General features: G+C 42.1%; 2 protein-coding genes and 1 non-coding gene across 4 annotated transcripts in view; 2 read left to right on the top strand and 1 right to left on the bottom strand.

Annotated features, from left to right (window-relative positions):
- fgd5a (FYVE, RhoGEF and PH domain containing 5a) overlaps positions 1 to 13,911 on the top strand; it is a 33,877-nt gene extending 19,966 nt beyond the window's left edge. Inside the window, exons 8-21 of one of the 2 annotated variants that reach the window (XM_085456025.1) lie at positions 3,650 to 3,740; positions 4,110 to 4,160; positions 4,300 to 4,358; positions 5,139 to 5,210; positions 5,413 to 5,481; positions 7,858 to 7,941; positions 8,029 to 8,108; positions 8,230 to 8,326; positions 8,679 to 8,816; positions 8,970 to 9,072; positions 9,182 to 9,318; positions 9,770 to 9,871; positions 10,196 to 10,350; positions 11,820 to 13,911. In XM_085456025.1, coding sequence (XP_085312151.1) covers positions 3,650 to 3,740; positions 4,110 to 4,160; positions 4,300 to 4,358; positions 5,139 to 5,210; positions 5,413 to 5,481; positions 7,858 to 7,941; positions 8,029 to 8,108; positions 8,230 to 8,326; positions 8,679 to 8,816; positions 8,970 to 9,072; positions 9,182 to 9,318; positions 9,770 to 9,871; positions 10,196 to 10,350; positions 11,820 to 11,856 — 1,275 coding nt within the window. In that variant the 3' untranslated portion in view covers positions 11,857 to 13,911. Of the gene's footprint in view, positions 1 to 3,649; positions 3,741 to 4,109; positions 4,161 to 4,299; positions 4,359 to 5,138; positions 5,211 to 5,412; positions 5,482 to 7,857; positions 7,942 to 8,028; positions 8,109 to 8,229; positions 8,327 to 8,678; positions 8,817 to 8,969; positions 9,073 to 9,181; positions 9,319 to 9,769; positions 9,899 to 10,195; positions 10,351 to 11,819 lie in introns of both variants that reach the window. The other variant, XM_085456024.1, reaches the window with a different exon arrangement.
- On the bottom strand, positions 9,498 to 9,569 carry trnae-cuc (transfer RNA glutamic acid (anticodon CUC)). The gene has a single exon. It is a non-coding gene; the product is annotated as a tRNA-Glu (tRNA).
- Positions 13,912 to 19,724: 5,813 nt separating the features above from the next.
- LOC146709057 (uncharacterized) lies at positions 19,725 to 22,056 on the top strand. Its single transcript, XM_085456023.1, has one exon. The coding sequence runs from the start codon at positions 20,399 to 20,401 to the stop codon at positions 21,770 to 21,772; it is 1,374 nt and encodes a 457-aa protein (XP_085312149.1). The 5' UTR covers positions 19,725 to 20,398; the 3' UTR covers positions 21,773 to 22,056.
- The last annotated feature ends 1,642 nt before the right edge of the window (positions 22,057 to 23,698 follow it).

The following is a 23,698-nucleotide window of genomic DNA, read 5'->3' as shown; positions in this document are numbered from 1 at the left end:
CTCCACACAGAAAACCCTGGCCTGATGGTGGAATTGAACTCACTGAACTTCTTGCTGTGAGGCAACAGTGCTAACCACCTTGTCACCGTGCTGCCTTCACTAAAAATGATCCAGTATTTTTTTTTAAAACATAAACAAAAGTAAAATCTCAGGTTTACTTTAAATATTCATGGAGGGAAAGTAAATCAGGGTGCAGAAATCAAACCTAGTGTTTCCCCTGGTGCTTACTTTACAGCTCTCTGCTTTTATTTTTGTCACCCAGCTTCCACAGGGAGACGCTGGCCTTTCTAAACCCCCTCTATCCCCTCTCTTTTTCATCTAACTGACCTTTCTGCTGCCATGCTCGCATATTCTATACCCACTCCACAGCAAATACTCACTGTTTTGCCAGCGTGTCTCTTCATCCAGGAGGTTGGATTTGGGTGAAGGGATCAGCAAAGGCTCAGTCTAATAGGATCTGTGGTCTAATTTCATCACTGTTTTCAAAAAATTGTATGCATGGTCCGCTTAATAATCCTTACTTTGTGCTCCTGCTGAATATGAACATGTACAGCTTGAGCGGGTAACAACCACGACTGACATATTTTGAGTAAGACGCAGTATATTAAGAAAGCATATAGATAAACCCACATACACAGCATTCAAATGATTGAGTCTTTATATAAGCCTCATCTGCCTCTGGTTTCATCAGAGTACAGATCATTAGAAAGCACTGCCTCATGTTACCTATTCAGCTCAGCTCCTCTGTAACCAAATGCATGCGTCACCAGCTCCATGCCGTGTGCTGATTCGCCATGAGTGCCTGACACAATGCTTCCGAGCATTTGTGGTTTGATAAGAAAAATGAATGGACAAGGCACCAACTGTCTTCGCTCATGAATATTCAACAGCAGCTGCCTCTTCCCAGAAAGAAAAACTTTGGCTCTGTCCGATCAAATATAAATAGGGGGGAGCGAAGTTGAGAAATGACTCGCAGCCACGGACAGTAAACACCGACCTTTCGTAATCTTGCGACATGTTTCCACACTTGGACAAGCTCGGCTCTAAATATCCTTGATCAAAGTCAATTACGTGCCTCAACATGAAGGGGCTATAAGCTCCTTTTCTCACATCGTAAACTGCTGCTTACCCGGAATATATGCCGTGAATGGCTTGATTGGTCTGAATGATTTATGTGGGGTTGGCCTTACATCTCCGAAAGTATCACCCGGAGTGGCAGTCGCTATTAAATTCTCCTGGGAGGATCGCTCCAGCTGTCACTGTATATTCAACCTGCATTTACTTTTCCCTTATTACATATAAGCATGTAACCTGGAGTCTGTCCTTCCCACAGTCCCACACCAGGGCATTATGTGTGGGTGATGAATGCTGTGCTGTACCAAAGGACTGCTTTGGGAGTTACATGGTGATTGTGACCCCACTGTAATCAGGAGGAAAGAGGGCTGAGGGAGAGCAAAGACAATCATACAGGCACACTGTACCTGCTCCTGCTCCTGAGAGATGCTGTGTTGTTATTTAATACTGGTTGTGTGGCACATCTCAAGTCATTATACCTACAAAAAAGCACAAGCATTGACTTGGGTAATTGTACTCACAGCTTGCTGTTCTTTTTTCTGCATTTAAAAATAGTCAATCTTCATTAGATCTGGCTATTTTCAGTGCTTACCTCCCCTCAACACCTCCGTTTCCTTTTTTCCACTCTCCCGGCCAATTGCTTTTTTAATGCCACAAGCCAAAGTGCTGCAGCATAAGTGCTAGCAATTTCATTGTGGATGTGGTGATGACAGTGATAAAGTAGCCACAGACCCTGATCAGATCACTGCTCGACCCTTACAGGATTACAGTCTCCTCTGGACGGCCAGTGTTGCTCGTTTACCACGTGAGTCAACACTGCGTGGTGTGCTTGTGTGTTACCCATTACCTCTGTTACCAATTCATTTGTGTCCCTTCATGTGTGTGTCTGATTGTCTTTGCAGGGCGATTGTCATTCACAAATTGCATGGATGTCATTCAACTGCAAACACTTCAGAAATCTCCTTCCACAGCACTTCGGGTTGGATTAGTATTCATGCGGTAGCGTAGATGTGTGTAAACGCTGCGTGTTTCCTCCTGTGCCAGAAGCCTAGGGGGACAGTGGGAGGCTGTGCAGCAGGTGGACAGAGAGCGATAGGGGGAAGAGAGAGCGATGGAGTGAAATCCTTGTAAAGGCAGCTGGGCAATGAGGCAGACAGAAGCTAATTAGAGCCACAGCCTCTTTTACAACTCCCCAATTAGATCAGTTCTGTGTGCAGGCAGCAAATCAGCTGGCCGTGACAGAGTGTGAGAGGTGTGGGGCTTCTTTTTTTTATCTCTGCGTTTCTGTGGAGGTGTTTATTTGCCAGCACAATGCATCGCACATTCGCTCCTCTCTCCCCCTTCGTTTGGTCTCACCCAAACAAACTGCAGGCTAATTACCATCTCTCGAAAGCTACTTCCTCTTTACAAGTGTCAATTGGATGACAATTTACAAGCAACACTTGAGTGGAGCGGATGCTCTGAAAACAGAATGGAGAGCTAGTTATTATTGTTCTCAATGCATCATGCAGTGATCAGTGGGAGAGGAGGAAAGAAGGAAGACAGAAAAGTAAAGGCTGAAGCTGAGGGGTAAAAAAAACCAACCACACCTTCATACACGGAAACCTTAGGAGTAGGTGAGTGGACGTCACTAGAAGAGGCCTCAGCTTTCTGTTACTTTTTGACTCCTGCAATTCAGATAATGAAGACAAAGCGGTGTGTTTAAGTCATATCGCATCCCTCCCCTTTTAGAGCCCCAATCAGCGTTATCTCATCACCAACCACGGCCTGGGTGTACGTGGGAAGGGATCCATCATTTGCACACTGCACGCACGTGTGAATGCGTCTGAAATTGCATGATAGAGCTGGTGTTTGTGTCTGCGTGGGCTCCTGTGTGTGCACGAGTGTGTATGCGTTTGTGTGGTGTAAATAAGATGAAGATGCTGTTTCCCGCAGGGTGCTATCTGTGCCTCGCTAATGAAGGATGGGACTTCATTGGATTAGAAAAAAAACTCTGTGTGTGTGTGTGTGTGTGTGTGTGTGTGTGTGTGTGTGTGTGTGTGTGTGTGTGTACACAGACAGTACACAGACCCCCACTGCTTCTCCACCGCTTAGGGCATAAATACCTGTCAGAGACAATTAGATCCTGATTGATTTTCTAAAGCTCTCTCTGATTGTGCCACTTTTTGTCCCCTTTCACCTGCAAATGACTGCACCGAGCAGAAGAATGGGAGTCGCTTCAGGTTTTTATACACTGGTGGAAAAGATGTTTTAAGGTCATCCTGTCCCATAGGTTTCCTTTGGTCACTTGTGCCCTTGACTTGCAACACTGACTAATAGTGGTTAACCTTATTTGGGAGCCAGAGAAGCGGCTCTTTGTGTGTAGCTCAGGGGCACCGTTGCACTCTTATGTGGGTGAGATCTTTTGTGGGAGAAGGTATTTAATTTCACAATAATTTTGTTCTGCGGAAATAATATGTCTGCAGTGTACAATTCAACAAATGACCCCTAATAAAAACTTTTCCATGTAGACTAGTCATGGATGATCTTTTACAAGCCTCTAAAATTTCCAATATGTGTGTGTGTGTCTGTGCAGACAAGAAGCCCAGAAGAAGCAGAAGTCCCACTGAAACACCAGCTGCTGCAGGTTATAGTGAGAGTGCTTCAATACCGCATGCTACTCACAGGTAACACATAAACGCACATATGCACATATTTAATTGTAAGACAAAGTGTTATTTATGCTTAACATGAGCTGTTGTTTCCACTTGGAGCAATTATGTGGCAGCTTAACCAGCCAGGTTTGCTGACATCAGCTAACAGTAGCCACTCAGCATAGTATTGTGCATCCCAGGAGTTATACTGGGCTGGGGCTGTCTGGGGTCCACCACTCATTTTCAACAGTGTGTATTTTTGCAAAAGTTGGACTTAAAGATACAGTTTCATTTGTACCACTAGTTATGGCCAGACAACTGTAGATGCTTCACACCTGCAAATTCAGATTTAACCTTGTTTTACCTTGTCTTGTTTTCATATCTTCTCTCTGATTTCTCCAGATTACCTGAACAACCTCTCTCCTGATTCCAAAGAATACGAGGACACTCAGGGTAAATCTGCATGCTTTGTGCTGACACACGCGTGCACACTTGCACGCAGCTGTATCGGTGCCTGGCTGTTGTGTCAGAGCCAATGAGACGGTTCCAAGTTCCAACACTCTCTCTTTTTCTTTCTCTGTTTGTGTTGCAGCTGCCTTGGTGATTGTGTCCGAGGTAGCCGACCAGGCCAACGACAATCTGAAACAGGGGGTGAGTCTCTGAGTCAGGATACACCCCGCGAGTTTACATTCAGACTGTGTAGCCCCTGTTGAGTTTGACATATTCACAGCTCACCGTTGCAGTTGCTGCGTCTTTATTCTGCGTGGCAATGAAAGAACAATTTTCAAGCGTGACAAGATTAGACAGCTGAGGTTTTTCTCCCACGTGAATCCTTCTTCCAAACGACTTGCAGGAGTGAAGGGGAGCTCTGTTCCTCTTTTTTTGGCATTTAGCTTGTTGATTTACGCAAGAGGCAAGGAAAGATGATGTCATCAGAAAGTCCCAGGTGTTTATTACAAAGGGAGCAGTGTAAAGGGTGAATATGACCCCCTCACCCTCACACACACACACACACACACACACACACACACACACACACACACACACACACACACACACACACACACACACACACATTATCTCTTCATGGAGATAATTATAAGGGAGGGAATGGTTTGTGAATGAACTGGCAACCCCACCTCACTGCTGAGCTCCCATGTGGCTCTTTGGCTTACCTCCTGTGTTTATCACACTTTTTTTCTCATTTGTGCACAAGCCCTGACACACGCACATACACACAGAGACTGACAGACGGTGGTAGCACATCTCTCTTTGGGCATGAAAGGGAGGGAGTCGGAAAGGGATGTGATACTAAAAATGTGAGGGATGGCAGACACAGAGAAACAGGGATGGTTCAGTTCTTTGTCTTCTCTTCCATCAATCACTAGATAATCTCTCTCTCGCTAACTTCCTGCTTCTCTTCTTCTGCAGGAAAACTTGTTGCGTCTGGTCCACATTGAATACAGCGTGAAAGGGAAGAGGGACCTTCTGAAACCTGGAAGGGTGAGCATCGTGTAGTTCTGTCTGACAGCGTTACTGCTGCACTGTCAAAAACAAAGCAACACCAAAATCTGAATGCCAGATCTCTGAGGTCACTTTGAAAGCATAAAAAAGACTGGTCATGACCCCCCCACCCTTGTAAGGATTAGTTAACAACATTACATCAACCTAACATGCAAAGCTTTTATACTGTTTCTTTTGGCAGATGTTTGTCAAAGAGGGCACACTCATGAAGGTCTCCAGGAAAAGTAGGCAACCTCGGCACCTGTTTCTGGTAATGGCATTACATCGGACACTACTGGTGTTAAAGCTTAAAAGTATTTCACTATTTTGTTTCTTCAGTAGTTTGAAATGGTCTAATATTAGCTGTGATTAGCCTAGCTTATCTTTAAAAAAGGCTAATCATAGGAAAGATTAAAGGAAATGTGGTGGACAAACTGTGCAATGTAAACACTCGTAACATGGTGGAAGGTTGTTTCTCCCATCTCTTCTTTTTATGTATTAGCCTTATTAACCTTTGCTGAAAGACTGGTAAATATCTAATATCAGCCAATAGTTTTACCTCACCAATAAATCAGTTGGGTGCCAATCTTTGTTCAAAGTAGCGTATTTAATATTTATCCTGAGTGACTTAATCAAACATTTGGCTATAGCTTGACCTTTCTTTCAAGTGCTTTTTGCATTATTTCACACACGTTTACCAAAACAAAGCCTCGTGATTTCAGTATCTTTGGAAAGTGCCATCTCAGTTAGAGTTCAAAAGAAACTCGTGTGGTTTTAAGCAAGGTGTGGATGGACAGCACGAGGACAGAAAACACCTGCAGTGTTATTTAGGTAATGTTAAAATGAATGCTGGCGTGGTCTGCAGAAAATGTGGAGGAATGTTGGACAGGGTTGTGCCACAAGTTAGGTGAGGTTTTGGGGAAGGGTGGGGGGCACAAGGCCAAGGCTGTAAGACCTCGACTAAACACCACACCCATCTAGCCAAGGGCCTCCCTCTCCACTCTCCTCCTCTCCCCTCCTCCCCTCCCAGGACTTGTTTTCCAGGGCCCCACTTCCTTACAGGATGTTTGGTGTGGGTCACTAGATGCCGACTTCCTGTGTATTGGGAGGGGACTGACAGCGAAGTGAAGGCCAGACACCCTGTAGAATGCAGGGAGGAGGGGTGGTGGTGCTACACAAACACATAATGTGAAATAGAGAAGTCCCATCTATTGTTTCATGTGCAATCAGTGCTGTCTCATGTTATGAATTTCCATGGGCAGCATATTTGCCATAGAGTGTTCCAGGTAGCATGTAACATTTGAGACACTCAGGATTCATTTTGTTCTCTTCCATCAGTCTCTTGCTGTTTTTAAACTGATAAGCTCTAGCTTGAAAATGTTAGTGGTTGATACTTGTAGGCTATTAGGACTATAAAGCTATTTGCTCCCTTGAAGCCAACAGCTCCAGAGGTTCAGGTGTTATTAATGGGAAACTGAAATACAAACGGCGCCGATGAAAGCAATCAACCACCTCTGTGACAGAGAGAAGCAGCACCCATGTCACAAGCCAGGGCTCACAAAAGAAAGAAAAGCAGGCTGAGTGAGTGAGAGGAGGGATTAAGAGGGAGGATGGAGATCTAGAGAGATGTCAGAGGGAAAGAGTAAAAGGGGGAGGTAAAGGAGGTGATGCTTTTAGGGAAGGAGATGAAATGCCACTGTCGAAAAAAGTAAATGTCTTGGTTGCTCAAGTGGATATAATTTGCGTCTCGTGGGTCATGTCTGTGAAATCTGTTAACTTGGCGCTTGCTTGGATTTCTGTGGAATGAGTAAATGAGCAGTGCAGGGTGGAGCAGAAGAGCTGCGGCGGCTCGAGCACAGAGGTCGTAGGCAGGGCTCGGGCTTGGCTATCATGCAGTGTTTTGTCTCCAGCCAGTCGTCCAATGAAATGCGTTACTGCTGCTGTTAGTGTTGTTGTTGTGGTGAAGGAGGCCAGTTCCACCCAGCTCTGGTTCTCAGCGTAGCCTAAGAAGGCTGTGAAGGCGAGGGGAGGCCCGGAGTCCAGAGCAGGGTGGAGAATTCCTGGATGCTGCTTATAAGGCCCCAGCGGATGTTTAGAGCACACATAAGGTGTGACCGATGATGTCATTTCTTTTGTCTGTGTTGTGAGAACACAATAGACTCTTGGTGAATTCAGGGGATTCAAATACCTCAGGTTTGACAGGAAAATAAACATTTTCCTTACAGTAATGCCTAATTTTGTTGCGTGCATACATGGGAATTCTGTGCTGACAGGATGCACAGAGGTGAGTGTGCCGTGAAAACACAGCCTAGTACTTAACCAGCTCTACCCTCGGTGCTGTTTTGGGCAGCTGTGGTGCTTAAGTTCATATAACACTACCACCTTGTGTTAGCAGGTGATATTACATCCGAGGTAAATAATTTTCTCATCAGGAGAAGAAACTGTAAAAATCTACAACGAATCAAAAGTTTAGTCAACAAATAAATCAGTTAATAAAAAATACTATGAATTAATTTATTGTTTCTCTTTTTTTTGTTTTTTTTTAAATGTTGGCAGTTTCAGTAAATGTTGTGAGAATAAGCCATCATATCTCAAATAGTGAAATCTTTCTATACCTCTTATATTTTCTTTCCTTTTTCTCCTTCAGATGAACGACATAATGCTGTACACCTACCCTCAGCAGGATGGGAAATACAGGCTCAAGAACACACTGTCTCTGTCAGGGATGAAGGTACATGAACTTTTCCAAGTTTCATAAACACGTTTTGCTTTTTTGCTTTTTACTGCACTGTGATCTGGTCTTGTTTGTCACACACAGGTGAGCAAACCCACGCTGGGCAATGTGCTGAACTGTCTTAAGATTGAGGTGTCCGACATCACTATTACACTCTCTGCCAGGTGAGCCGCTGACATTCAGAACTCTGATGTGAACAATGGCTGTCGTTTCCAAAGAAATCTACACATTCAGTCAGGCACATCAGGGGCATCAGGTGTGTTGTATTTCTGTATTTCTCTTCAGTTCTGTTGGAGAAAGGGAGGACTGGTTCCACACGCTAAGTCGAGCCATAGCGGACCACGCGGCGGGACTCTGCACATTTGGCGGGCCCTGCAGTGAGGTAGGAAAAATAACTTCAGTGTAACACAATACGATTTGTCATAGAAGAGAACTTTCATCTGAGTCATTGTAAGAAAGGGTGCAGAATTAGCTAAGAGAAGGGTTTGATGATTCACTTTTTAAATAAATTACCATTTATAAGCCCTGTCTACTTATTATTGCTGGCAATAACTTGCAGTTCAACTCCTATGAAATGTATTTGTCAGAAGATTCAATAAACTCTCTCAGCTTTGAAAACAAAAAGACTTTTCTGGCAATTATTTTGTGGTTCGGGCTTTACAGGGTTAAGAGTTGAATTCTGAAAAAGCGAGCTTTATTCGTGCTGTAACATCTCAACATCGCTGTCCAATCAGGCCCGTGAGAAATTGTGGATGGCGCTGGGCGAGGCTGCACCTGTCCTCGTGCCAGTTTCTCATGTGATGATGTGCATGAACTGCACCTCCGACTTCAGCCTCACTCTCAGACGACACCACTGCAATGCGTGTGGCAAGGTCAGACCCAAAGTTTGCTCTCACTCGAACGTGGTTGGCGTTTAGCTGTAAACTTGTTTGGGGATATTGGGGACATAATCTTACCATACTTTACCGTTACTTTGGAGATTTTCACTGTAGATGTATCACGATGTCACTGATGTGTCCGCACAGGTGGTGTGCCGGGCTTGTTCCAGAAACAGATATCCTCTGAAGTACCTCAAAGACAGACTGGCTAAAGTGTGCGATCACTGTTATGCCGAGCTCAGGAAAAGAGGTGAAGCTTAGCTTTCCTGGTGCCTGTTTCAAAACTCACTGTACAATGTAAACCTTATTATTTCCAGTTGTTTACCTCGATAAGGAAATGAGTTTGCATTTGCCTGCAGGTGGAAGTGTGTCAGCTGCCTGTGATAACTCCAGCCCTCGGACTCACCGGGCCAGTCGTCCCCTCTCCGCTGTCTTCCAGAGTCTGCAGCCGCCTAGTCTGTGGAAGTCCCGAAAGAGCATATCCCCTCTGACCCAGGTGAACTACTCGCTGCCTGTTATCTCTACCCTTTTTTCAAACCCTGATAACTATTTTATAAGCAAGAGAGTATTGCTTCTTATTACCAAAGTAACACGGACCACTGTGATATTTAGGCAAACCTTGTAAAAACATTCATATCCCACATACTCTTGTATTATTGGGGAAAGTAAAGATTATTCCCTGACCGGGAATCGAACCCGGGCCGCGGCGGTGAGAGCGCCGAATCCTAACCACTAGACCACCAGGGAGCTGTGTGAATGGAAGATGTCTGTGTGTACTGGCATCACTGGAATCTAGTCCAGCTGCTTCCTGCAGTGCACAGAAATTGCCACTAGGGTTCACACTACTTTGTACCCTTTCATTTGTCTTTACAGCTGCAACAAACAGCTGACTCATCATCCCTGTTATTAGAGTTTCTGAATGTCTAATAAATTACAATTATCTGCAGGTGTCACTTGGTGTGGAGGGCTCCACCATGAGTGGGAGTTTGCAGCGCAGGAAGAAGAGCAAAAGGAAGTGGAAGCGACTGTGGTTCCTCCTCAAAGACAAGGTGCTCTACACCTTCACAGCCAGTGAGGTGAGGGGGCACAGAGTCTCCCACACCAGCCCCAAACACATTCACACATTCTTATTGCCTTTATCCAGCTCTTCTCGAGTGCATGACAGCTATTTAACTACATATCCACTTCTTTAACTTTTTCAGCCTCATGAGCAGAACACTTATTGACTAATAAAGGGAATCTCTGTGCTCTCTCTCTCTCCCTCTCTCTGTTTCTTTTGTCTTTTGTTTTCCTCAAAGCACGAGCAACTTATTAAGTTGTTGTTGCTGCTGACGGCCAGATTGGCATTTTTAACTTGTGCCTGCTTCCTTCAGGATAAAGTGGCTTCAGAGAGTCTGCCTCTGCAGGGCTTCACCGTCAAGCTGACTGAGAGGCCAGAGGGAGAAGAAAGCAGTAACGTATTCCATTTGTACCACAAGAAAACACTCTACTACACCTTCAAAGCAGATGATCAAAACACTGCTCGCAGGTCAGTGCAAAAGCTTTTACAAGCACATTCATGGAGTGTCTTTTAAAAGCACATTCTCTGACTAGCAATCATAGCCAGACTACAGCAACAAGAGCTCTAAATCTTAATCACTGGACCACCAGGGAGCTGTAGCAAGGCATGTGTGGTATGTTAGACAGCAGGCAGTGAGCAGCTGATCTCCTGCAGTGCAGCATAATGTACTCTCCATGCATTCTCGCTTTCTCGTGTAAGATTGCTGCACTGACCGTTAACAAGTCTCCTGTCTTCTCTTAATGTTTGCACTCGTTTATCTGCATTTATGTCCTCTATTGCTGATCTGTTTTGGTAGAATGTGTGACTCAGTGAAGGCTGACAGCAAGCTTATTAATGCACTTTTTGTTTTAATAAATACGTGGCAGTTTGCAGCATCCCCATTTTACTGGCAAAGAGTGGAGGTGGCAGGCTGTGTTTGTTAAAGTGGATTCGTTTCTCTTCCAACTGACTTTGAGATTTACAAAAGGCATCAATTATTATAATGGGCCATGACAATTTATTTGAATTCACTTGTTACTTACTGTCAGCCCTGTTTTGTAGGTTGTCGGGTTTTTTTGCTTGTAAAAACAGTTCAAAAGAGTGCATATATATTTATTTTTGAAAAGTATTTGAGCAGGAGGTCTTCCAAGATTTAAACTGGATTCCTTTGAGGGGCTCCTGGGATGGGATGACATAAAAAGAAAAATAACTCCAAGGCACTTTCTTTTAAATATCAAATAAAATGGATTCATTCTCACGGCGCTCCGTGAAATCTGTTCTGACTCCCTAACGAAGATTTGCATCCTTTTTTTTTTTTCTGCTTAAAGTTAAATATAAGCGTGTCACAACAATAAAAGAGAGCCTTTTTAACATTTAAAGTTCAGACACAGACCGCAACCTGATTGAAATGCTCTGGTGGGACCTTAAGAGAGCTGTGCATATATGAATGCCAGTAAATCTCGATGAACTGAAGAAACTCTGTAAAGAAAAGTGGGCAAAATTCCTCCACAATGATGTGGAGAGGGATAAAGTCATACATGATTACTTCAAGTTTTTGCTGATAAAAATGGCACTAAAAGTACTACTAAACTACTAATCATGTTTTTTTAGTGTTTCACAGTAAAATAGTCTATTGAAATCAAAACAAGCTGATAAAGAGAATGAGCAGAAGGTGTACACGAGTGCAAATCATACAAACCTGTTAAATAAAAAAAGACAAAGAAGCCGCTGAGTTTTATGATCTAGTTTGTAAGATTTAATTTGTTGATTATATTCCACGAAAAACAAAGTGGTTAATATTCATATTAACAATTTAGTATCATAATTATGAGAAAACAGAAAAACACTGGGAAAAACACACCTTGACCTCTGATCTGTGACATAAGCTGACTTTCAAATCCAGTCAAAAAAAAGACAATGAGTTCGAAGGTCTAATGCTCCACTTCTTTGTGTTTCAGATGGGTCAATGCCATGGAGGAGGCCACTATTTTATAGCATCTGCTAAGTTAAATAAATGACGCATCCACTCCGTGACTGCAGCAAAGCTACCTGCTGCATGTGAACTCAGTCCATCAGTAAGGATTCGTCACATCAGGCCTTTTGTGGGATATTGAGTGACAATTCAAACACCTGGGAGATTTTTCCTCAAAGGAATTCTGCTGTATGGAGAAGAGCAGCAGAATCCTCGAGTCGGATTTCACAAGAGCCTTCAGGAGCAGCTCAGATACCTTAAATACGTCACCTGAGAGAAAAATTTTTATTTCTTCTGTTTTCACCTTTTTTTTTCAGATGTCTGCACTTTTTCCTTTTTTTTTTTTTTTTGCTTTTCTGGTGTATTTTACCCGACTTTCCACTGGACTGTTAAACCACTCTTTGTCTTCTGCAGGAGACGTCCTTTCATATCAGTTTCGTTGCAGTTATGCATGGTAACTGCAAAGACATGAAAAATAACCTTTGCTTCAGGGTAGTATGCATATCTTGTAAAGGGGGAACGGAGAGATACTTGGTATTCTGAATATATATTGTGAAGTATACGCTGCAGATACTGAAGTGAGTTAGATGATTTATCTGTATAAAAATTGTGATTCACGATGTCCCCAATAAGGGTTCGTTTTAATCATCATAGTATGTGTACATTATTGTTCTTGTGGAGTTTTACACAGTTTTACTCTTGTGTTGAATCTGCAAAGTGAAGAAATGACCCTCGGCATGCTGTCCGCTCTAAAGCATTTGTCAAAGGATGAACAATTTTGAAGATACTTTGTATTTTTTAAAAGTCTTTTAGAAATTTTTCACACAGCTCTGAAGTGCCAGTTGCTTTCTTCCTGTTGAATGCAGTGCATTTTGCAAGTGATGATGAATGTGCCTCACTCTTTATGTTATCACAGTACTGTACGGAGGGACCTTGCTTTTTAATCTATTCTTACATATACTTTAACCTTATAGTATTTTTGAACAGGTCAGTTACTGTGCACTCACATAAGAACATGTTATTGTGCCATTTTTATGAGGGCCTTTTTTAATGCTGTATATATATGCTGCTAGATATAATCATACTTTGGCTGCTTTATTATACAAAAGCTTCTTAAAAATGCTGTCAAACTATCTTCATCCTCACAGTATTAGAGTGATCTCAGCCACTCGTGCCACAGGATTTCACTCATAATCAGATGCAGTTTCTCTTAAATAACCCATCCAATGGCATTATCTGTTCCTTTCAGAATGAAGATCCATCATCAGACAAGCAGCATGATATCAAAAGCACATGTTTGAGTACTGTTCAGCTTTTCTACCCGTTTCCTATAGCTCACACCTACAGTGTTACTATCGTTGTACCTCTATAGCATATACTGCATTGTAAATGTTTATGTATATAGATGCATATAAAAAAATAAACTACATTAAAAATGCTTACTTAGTGGGCGTTCGCTGTGCTGTGCTGCAGGCTTGTTTCTTTTTTGCATTATAATTCAGTATCAACAATAACGAGCGACTGTAAAATGATACCCACTGCAACAGCATAGTAACTTTTTGTATGTGTGTGTGGTTCTGGCTTTGCTGAGGTTAGTTACAAGCACAACAGCACTGGATGCTCAGAAATGGCTGTGCACTTCATCCTCTTCTCTCCGACAGAATTGTCTGTTGTATTATTAGGATTTATTCACGTCTTGTTGCTATGCATTGTGTGTTTTTTGTACTGATGTTCACGCTGTGCTTATCTCCTCCTGGTCATAAATACCGGGGTGATGGAGAAATGAGAACACAATGTACCTATCCTCCTCTATTGCCTGTGGTGCTGGAAAAATACAGCTTGGTTAAGTGACCCTTTAATCCAGAAGGGGGCAGCACTACATCGTGTCAAACTGGTTTAATATGAACTTTAGCCAGCCTAAATCCTGTTTGTGTGAGCATGAGGAAATAACTGGTGTTAAGTGAAAATAAGATTTAATAATCAATGAAAAAGTGGACTTACATGGTAATGTTAATGAAGTTGTCAGCCCACTGATATGGATGGAAATATTTTGCTTTTAATATAAGGTTTTAAAAGAGAAAGAAAGAAAGAAAGAAAGAAAGAAAGAAAGAAAGAAAGAAAGTGGATTCATTTTGTTGTTTTATTGTTTTATCGTGTATCAGTATAAGCGTGTGCACACAACACTGAATTTATAGTCGTAGCTTATTTGCAAAGGCCCGTGGTCTTTCAAATACATGAAACTCAACCACAAACACAGCAGAGGTAGTACAACACACAGTCTGCACAATACAGCTCACAACTGAACAACAGCAAAGTTGGCAAGTCACAAGAAAACCATTGAATAGAGAGCAGCAGATCATCCAGAATTGCATTACTCAGAGTTCCAGGTGTAAATGATCTCAGTTAAAATCCAGACAAAAAGCGATTTGCCGAAATGGGGATTTAGATAGAGCCCTTTATACTTCTCACTGGTTGCTCATCATGTTTCTGAGTACAGTCATCTTAAGGGTGACTAAGCACCTGAGGAGCCTGATCATGTGATAATTTGCATACCCTGCATCCTATTTAAAGCATTAAATTTTGGCTTCTGAGCTTAGCTGTGCAGTATGATTCTCAATGGCATAGATGAAGTTGCTTGAAACATTCCTTAGAGATTTTGCTCCATATTAACATCATAGCAACCACTAATGCAAATCTCCCATTTCACACCATCCCGAGGGTGCTCAGTGGACTGCGATGGTTACTGTGGAGACCACTTGAGTACAATGAGTTCGCTGTAATGTTAAAAAAAAAAAATAGTTGCAAATGATCTGACCTTTATGGCATAGTGTAATCCTGGTGGAAGCAGCCATCAGACAGTACACAGTACTTTATGACCACAGTGCACTGTGGTCTGTAACAATACTCAGGCGGGCTGTGGTGCTTAAATGATGCTCAGTTGGTATGAAGGGGCCCAAAGTGTTCCCCAACACCATTACACCACCATCAACAAGCTGAACTGTTGATACAAGTTGTTTACACCAAATTCTGACTCTGCCATCTGCATGTTACAGCAGAAATCAAGACTCATCAGATCAGGCAATGTTTTTCCAATCTTTTACTGTCCAGTTTAGTTCAAATTGTATTCTCGGTTTCCTGTTCTTAGCTGAAAGGAGAGACACCCAGTGTGGTCTTCTGCTGCTGTAGCCCACCTGCTTCAAGGTTCAGTGTGATGTCCATTTAGAGATGCTCTTCTGCATACATTGGTTATAACAAGTGGTTATTTGAGCTACTGTTGTATTCCTATGAGGTCAAAGCCGTCCGTAAAACCTATTCTGAGATTGATATGTGAGGAAAATCCCAGTAGATCAGCAGTTTCTGTAATATTCAGACCAGCTGGTCTGGCAGCAACAACTATTCCATGTTCAGAGTCACTTAAATCACCTTTTTTGCCTATTCTGATGCTCAATTTGAACTGCAACATGCCTAAATGCAGCTCTGTGGCTGACGTTAGAGTCCTAATCCATGCTTTTTTTTTTTTTTTACAGATGACCTTTGAATTTTCTTTATTTCCTGATAAAGAGTGGGGTAATGACAGATTAAAATCAAGATAAAGGCTGATCGATCAGGAAATAAGTGACTAATCATCCAAGATTTAATTTGAAGAAGTTTAACATAAGTTTTAATATAAGAATGAGCGTTATCAAAAAATAAACGAAAAAGAGGCTATGGTTAGAACTGGAGGATCAATTGCTGGAGTAAAATAAAAAGTATATGTACATATAAGTAAAAGGACATGGGTACAGTGTCCATTTATCCAACATCAAATGCATATGTAGTTTTCTTCTCTGCAAGGAAAGTTTACATACCCTGTGGCGCTACTTTAAAGTTTGTGGATTCACTCCCGAATGAGGAAAAAAACGTTACTCTGTCAAACACTCATTTACAGTTATGTTGTCCATTGAAGCAGCTGTACCAACATATGTTTAAATGAGCAGCTACAGCACAGTTTTGTGTGCAAGTCTTAGCTGTAGATCCTCGTGTTTTCATGTTCACCATGTTGCCTTTCGGTTTTCCAGTGTCTTCAAAGGCATGCGAGTTAACTCAACTATGCATTTCTCTATTACTGTATCAAAGTGACGTTTTGTCCAGAGAGGACTTTTCTCCCACCCCTCCAGCTGGTCAGCCACTAGTTTGAGAGATCTGAAATTACTCAAGAACAGATATTAGAAAAATTAGTAATGCAGTAATGTTGCACGAGTTTTGTAAACGAAATCACAATAAGAAGGCACACCGCGTTGTAAGCACGTGGATGATTTTATTTACAATATTTTCTTGTGCAGCTGCCTTGTCCCATTACAGCACACTGCTCTCCTGTTAGACCCCAGCATCCTACTAAAGCAGGGAAGGCGTGACCAGGTAATGGAGAACAGCTGTGTGGGTCAGCCTGCTCTAACACCACACCCTGAACTCACTGCTCCACCCCTCCAAGTGTTTAAGTGTTTGATTTCCTTCTATTGGAATAGATCTTTTCTCCTCAATACAGGCCCACTAATGTTGACACTGAGCTCTCAGCTTATCTCTTGATTGCAAACCTTTCCCTGCTGGCTGTCTGGTCAGAATAGCAGATTTTTTTAAACTCAAGAAGATCCCACAAAGTTTCTGGAGAACCCCTAGCCACTTATCTAAGAGTTAGTGCAATGTGACTGTATCATCAAATGACTGGAAATCTAATTGTACTTTGCAAAACTTCACTTGTCCTCACTTTTACATTTTAGAGATGCCTTTTTGAATGAGAGTGGTTGCTGATCTATGGGCATGAGAATTTGCATAATTATGATGAATAAACTGACCTCCCAGCCCTTTGTTCCTTCAGTGGGCTGGTTTCAGTGTCAGGGCTCTGTGTGCGGGCAGGTGGAAATGTGGATCCAAATGCAGGACTCCGAGACGAAATGTAACTAAAACCACAGCTTTTATTGCTGGCATGAAACAGAAACAGGGTACGACGCGACACTGAGCACAGGAAAACACAGGGCTAATATACACAGGGTGGTAATCAGCGAATGGGCAACAGGAGGGAGACACAGCTGGGAGAGATCAGGGTTAACGAGACGGGGGGAACCAAGCTGCCCACACTAACATAAGATGCAGACCTTCACAATAAAACAGGAACAAGAAACCATCATACTAAGACACAGACTTGACATTTGAGAGACAGACAGAAAATGACACATGGAACTAGACATATACTAAGCAGACCCAACCGAAGAACAAATCCTAAACACAAACATGAAACTCTAATAATAAACATCATAATCATCATCATCATTAACACAAGAGAACAAGAAAACAATCCCTGATGCAAAATTACACCAAAACATAATAAACTCAAAATACTGGGTCCAACGGACCCAGAACCGTGACAGTCAGTCATTATGCAAATCTCCAAAAGTTGATTTTGTTCATCTGGATGTAGCGTTTTGTGGGAGAAACGTTTCGTCACTCATCCAAGTGACTTCTTCAGTCTCAGCTGACTGCAGGTTTCCCCAACCTTATAAACAGTACATTTGCATAATGACTGAAACCAGCCCACTGAAGGAACAAAGGGCTGTGAGGTCCGTCTTGCGTCCCATTTAAGCAAGTGCGTGTTCACACTGCCCCTGGATGTCCTGGCCTCTGAGGTTAAGGTGTACGGCTCCTGGTTGTCAACTGACCAATTTATCATGGCAAAGCCTGTGGTGGACAAAAGATAAGAGGCTGATTATAAAAATGATCCATGCACGCCTTATGACCTACAGCATGTACAGTTAACACAGCTAAATGGCTGTGAAATTGTAAAATTACTTTTGAAATAAAGCTATTCAAAGTCAATTAACTGTGACTATAATAATAGCAATGTTAGCCAGCAAACAAAACGTTAGCACTAATTAAAATAAGCTGCTAGGTGATGGTACTGTTTCAAGTTCTCTCATTGTTTGACATGTAGGGCAGATATTTTGGTGACACTGAGATCAGCCAGACACTAAACAGCAGTGTAATATCAACGCTAGATTAGATGTTTTCTAATCCGATAAAATGACATTATTCCTGTTTATAGAAGATGTTTGTCGTCTGTTTGTTTGACTGACAGGAACAGGAAATAGTGGTTGGAAGTTACTGTTGGTGTTACATGAGGGTAAAGAAGGGCTTTAAGCACCTGGGTAAAAACTGGACCCATGATGAAACACTACAACAAGTACAACATATTCTTCAGTTTTAATATGTGACCATACTGTGCAGACTGCTGATGAGTTACACGGTTACATTTCATTAATCATTGTTAAACTAAAGTGGTAAGCAGTTACTTTATCCTTTCACTTAAAATTTCCAGGAAAAACACTACCTTGGCTACTTTTGTGCTTACATTTGATCTATGCTGGGTCACTACTTTTGCACTATAATGCTGCTGCTGACACCTTGGTTCACACTGACAACTAGAAAAAAGCTGATAGGAAAAGAAGGATGGAAAATGCCTGGAATTTAGTTACACTTGCAAATACTGCTTCCTCCAAACTGCAAGCATCAATAAAATGTTACAGTATTGTTTTCTATATCTGTGCATATATCCTTATTGGTAGTTTTCTCGAAATAGAAGCTCTTCATTTAAAAAAAAAAACCTCTGATAACATTGCTGAAGCTAGCGCCCACCCCTACTGCGCATACTGCAAATATAAAACTGATATATACTTACATCATGGAGCAGTTGATGTCTGGTTTCCGACAAATACAGTAAAGAGGTGCGTTCTCCCCCTCCATACCAGTGTTCTCAGGCACTGGTACATGGTCAGTGTCAGACACTTCACTGTCCTACAACATACCACATAGGACCACATTAGAAATGACATGTATGTAGACATGCTAATTATACCTGGCTAAATGGATGCAGTAACAAAATGTTACTAACTACTCTAGTTATTAGTTTCCAGATGTGTGCAGTTGCTCCAGTCTTACTGACAGTATACTGTTTCAAACACCAGTGCCAACATTTTATTTTTTAAATCTTAGTATGATTCTGCACCAAGACTTGTGGCCTGTTGCTCGGTAACTTATTGTCTGACTACATTAACTACAGTTCATAAACATCATTCATTTTCTCCTACTTATTTTATTCAGGTTGTATTCCAGCTGTCATAGGGCAAAAGTACACCCTGGACAGGTCGCCAGTCTGTTGGAGGGTTATTAGAGAGACTCAGACAACCACTCACACCAACAGCCAACTAACCTAACCCCGCGCATGTCTTTGGAGTTCAACACCAGTCTGGCCGAATCACAGATAAGCAGGGTGTCTGTGCTGCAGAGCACAGCTGTGTCAGAGACTCTCGACATCAATGTAGCGTTAAGGATGCGGAGCGATGGGTGCACTAACACAATGTAAATATTAAAGTTCTCGCCATTGTCAATATGCTGTTGCGCTCTTGTTCGTATTATTGCAACCATATCTCGAGTCTAGCTTACCCTAAAAGTTTGGAGAGAATTGGTCTGTTAAGAAACGCAATCGATTGTTTGGGACTGCTCTAGCCATCACGTCGCATAAACAACTCTACTTCCGGTGGGAAAACTAATTAAGGGTAAAGTCGCACTAATAACACCTACCACTCACGTTCATAAGCATACACTATGATCACTCCCACGCAGTAACGTTGTAATAAATATAATCCCCGGTAAAGTCAATTAGCGAACACTACTGGCATGTAATGCCAATGGCGACCATTTCACAAACTGTAGAAAATGCTCAAAATGTTGTCGGCACCAAAAGTGAAGGGCTGACAGTTGTGTTTATATACGAACCGTAAGCGCTAATGTTGGTTAGCATCAGCTAAAGCGAGGAAGTTTGACACTTGCAGAGAGAGCTTAAAAACGCATTGTGGGTTTTTTGTTTTTTTTTTTTGTTTTTTTGCATTAAGACGTTGCACACAAAATTACAGATATAACGGTGACTTAGCTGCTCGTTGGATAAACCCATGGACCTTAGAAAAGATCAACACTACTCGGATGTAAGCACCCGTGTATAACACAATAGGCAAAATTACGCTTGCTAACCTTTCCACATCACAGGCTTCACATTAAATAAACATTTTTTCAAATACTCACCATGATCTGAGACCGTTTAAATATTTTGTTACTCTGAAAATATGGCAGTATGAAGCTAAACCTTTAGCTTGACGGCTAAAGCAATGCTAAGATTTACACGGAAACGATCAGCGGACATCGTTAAAGTACTATTGGTCTACATTCTTCTTCTATGGTAGCAGCCTGGGCAGAGTAACAGCCAACTTTAAACTGCGCCATCTGTTGGCACCAATTACAGTAGAAAACATGATTGCGACAACACGTTTTTTGGGGAAAAATAACAGAGATTGAAACTTTACTGATAATTTGTCCAAGTTGAAAAATGCCCTCCTCCAAAAATATCACGTGACAACCTCATTGCCTTACAGAATTATGACGTCACACACGTAGAATCTTACCACCATTCTTTCCTTTGATCCAAAAACCTATAAATAGGGGTGAAGAGCAACGACTTTTAGTCCGTTTCTCGCAGCCTTGATGTGTGCAGCATTGAACCGTTCGCCAGAAAAGCCTTTTGAAATATTTGGATCCTTTGCAATTGTAACTGTATCCAGACCAAACATGTCTCAAAAAAATCCAAAGGGACAAGAAGTTGACCCATACGCTCTTCCTTGGGATGAGCCACTAGACTCTTCCCTTTCCTCTCTTCCCTGGTGTGACCAAGTGGAACTAGAGGAAAAGCGTTTGGAAGAACTGGAGGATGAAGCGCTCAGAAACGCAGAGAAGATTAAGTTCTTGATGGAGGAAAATGAGCGAAAGAGCGCTGAACTAAAAAAGTTGTCATTCCAGCTTCAAGAAAAGGAAGCTATTATTGAGGGGAAACAACAGGATCTCCATGACATGGACAAAAAGAACCAGGAGCTCCAAGGAAAACTTGATGAAGCCCTGCAACAAAATGAAAAACTTGTCCAAGAGAAGAAACAAGACGGCATGAAGAAGAGAGGGCTGCACAGCAATCTCCAAGAAATGGAGCTAATGTACAGTGTAGACAAAAAAAGGCTTGATCGCACACTGCAAGAAAATGAAAAGCTTCTCAAAGAGAAAAGGCAAAAGGAGTTAAAAGAGAAAGAAATGCATTCCAAGCTTCAGAGCATCAAGCAACACAACGAAAGCTTGCAAGGAAAGCTTGATCAAGCTCTGCGACAAAATAGAAAACTCCTCCAGGAGAAGATGAAAGACAGCACGAAGAAGAGAGGGCTGCACTCCAATCTCCGAGACATGGAGCTAATGTACAATGTTGACAAAAAAAGGCTTGATCGCACAGAGCAAGCAAATGAGAAGCTTCTCCAAGAGAAAAGGGAACAAGAAATCAAACAAAAAGAAATGGATTCCAATCTGCAGAGCATCAAGCAACAAAATGAAAGCTTGCAAGGAAAGCTTGATGAAGCTCTGCTACAAAATAAAGAAATCCTGCAAGAGAAAGAGCAGCTGGACAGAAAGCAGGGAGACATGGAGTGCCAACTCCAGCTCATGGAGGGAAACAACAGGATGCTGCAGGTAAAGTTCGAAGACCTGCTTCAAGAGAGAGAACAGCTGGTCAATAAGCAGAGAGAAGAAAAACTTCTTCTCCAGGAGTTTGAGAAACAGGAGGCAACATCTAAAGTGCTGAAAGAAAGGTTGGAAGAAAAACAAGCCGTAATAGAAGAAGTGGAGAAAAAATGCAACAAGCTGCAGAAGCAAAACACCGAAACAATCGAGGAGCTGAAAATCCTCATCCTCGAGAAAAAGGTGCTCGTGGAAGAGCAGCTGAAGAAAAAGAAAAAACGCTTCTGCTTCTTCTGGAGGAGGAACACTCCTTCTTTCAGTACTGCCAATGTCGCCTCTTCCTCTCCCACCTCTGTTCCAGCTTAATCCCCCCCCCCCCCTTAACTACTAACACCTCTCCCATCTCCCTCCCGTTTTTTCACAGTCACCCCCCAACCAGTCCCGACAGTTGACTGCCCCCTCTAGAGCCTGGTTCTGTCATAGGTTTCTTCCTTTAAAGGGAGTTTTTCCTATCCACTGTCGCCTAGTGCTTGCTCAGAGGGGATTGTTGGGGTTTTCTCTCCTCTCTCCCTTTACTTTCCATCCCACCCACCCACCCACCCACCCCCCCCCACCTTTTCTTTTTTCTTAATAATTGAACAATAAAAACAATTGGTCACTAATTAAATGTGTCAAATCAATGTCTTTATTCAAGAATACAAGAAATGGGTAATAGCTGCATGTGTGTTTGTGTGTGTGCATAATATGCATACTTTACGTGTTGGATCCAAATCCCACAAGGAATTAAATAAAACAAGAAGACAAACAAAAACAAATATTTCTCTCCCTTCCCAGGTCAGGAATCAGGATGAGGAAGAAATGAGGTCAGATCAGTGCAGGTTTTTGCACTACTGACATAAAGTTTCTGCTGATTAAAAAAAGTATGTCGATATTTCTGAAATACATTTGCAAACAAATAACTTTGACAACTTGTGTTTTTTCATAAAAGAAAAAAGAAAAATCAGAGAGCAGAGCTGGTAAAACAGCTTAGCTCCGCAGGTTACAGGAGATCAGATGCCAAATACTTTTCATGACAGTCTTCGTTATTGCATAAATCTCCCCTTTTATCATTGATCAGTAAATCACTGCATATACATTCATCTAACCGTTATAATTTCATGAGTAAAGATTCTCAGATGACTGAATGGCGGTTTTAGTAAATGTTGAACTTTATTGTGATTTCTATTTTTAGAATCAATAGCACACATTTTGATTTAGTTTTGCAAGCTGCTGATTTCACACAGATCCACTGCCCAAACGTGCCTTTGAGTTTTTCATCATTTAACAAGAATAGGCTCAGGCAATCATTGTGGAATTAGGCTTTGGGAAGGTCTGGGGACAGGTATGATGGTGGTGGTTTTAAAGCACTGTGGCACAACAGCTTGACTCAGGGAGATGTTAAAGATGCCCGCTAGGACATCAGTCAGCTGGTCAGCACGGGCTCCGAGCACGCGTCCAGGTATATTGTCTGGTCCAGCAGCTTTGTGTGGGTTGACTTTAGTGAGAGTCCTTCTCACACTGGCCGTGGACAGGGACAGCACTTGGTTGTCTGGCAAGCGGGTGGCCCTCTATAGTCTGTCTTGCGTCCCATTTAAGCAAGTGCGTGTTCACACTGCCCCTGGATGTCCTGGCCTCTGAGGTTAAGGTGTACGGCTCCTGGTTGTCAACTGACCAATTTATCATGGCAAAGCCTGTGGTGGACAAAAGATAAGAGGCTGATTATAAAAATGATCCATGCACGCCTTATGACCTACAGCATGTACAGTTAACACAGCTAAATGGCTGTGAAATTGTAAAATTACTTTTGAAATAAAGCTATTCAAAGTCAATTAACTGTGACTATAATAATAGCAATGTTAGCCAGCAAACAAAACGTTAGCACTAATTAAAATAAGCTGCTAGGTGATGGTACTGTTTCAAGTTCTCTCATTGTTTGACATGTAGGGCAGATATTTTGGTGACACTGAGATCAGCCAGACACTAAACAGCAGTGTAATATCAACGCTAGATTAGATGTTTTCTAATCCGATAAAATGACATTATTCCTGTTTATAGAAGATGTTTGTCGTCTGTTTGTTTGACTGACAGGAACAGGAAATAGTGGTTGGAAGTTACTGTTGGTGTTACATGAGGGTAAAGAAGGGCTTTAAGCACCTGGGTAAAAACTGGACCCATGATGAAACACTACAACAAGTACAACATATTCTTCAGTTTTAATATGTGACCATACTGTGCAGACTGCTGATGAGTTAC

Source organism: Copadichromis virginalis, linkage group LG5, assembly GCF_057382275.1.
Source record: "Copadichromis virginalis isolate Kocher_CV1m ecotype Utaka linkage group LG5, C_Virginalis_male_GT1.1, whole genome shotgun sequence".
Classification (NCBI taxonomy): domain Eukaryota; kingdom Metazoa; phylum Chordata; class Actinopteri; order Cichliformes; family Cichlidae; genus Copadichromis; species Copadichromis virginalis.
The sequence above is the reverse complement of the archived record's forward strand: the minus strand, read 5'-3'. Positions and strand labels throughout refer to the sequence as shown.

Bases quoted from the DNA above. Each gene is read 5' to 3' on its own strand.
- LOC146709057 (XM_085456023.1), top strand. From the start codon at position 20,399: ATGTGTGCAGCATTGAACCGTTCGCCAGAAAAGCCTTTTGAAATATTT.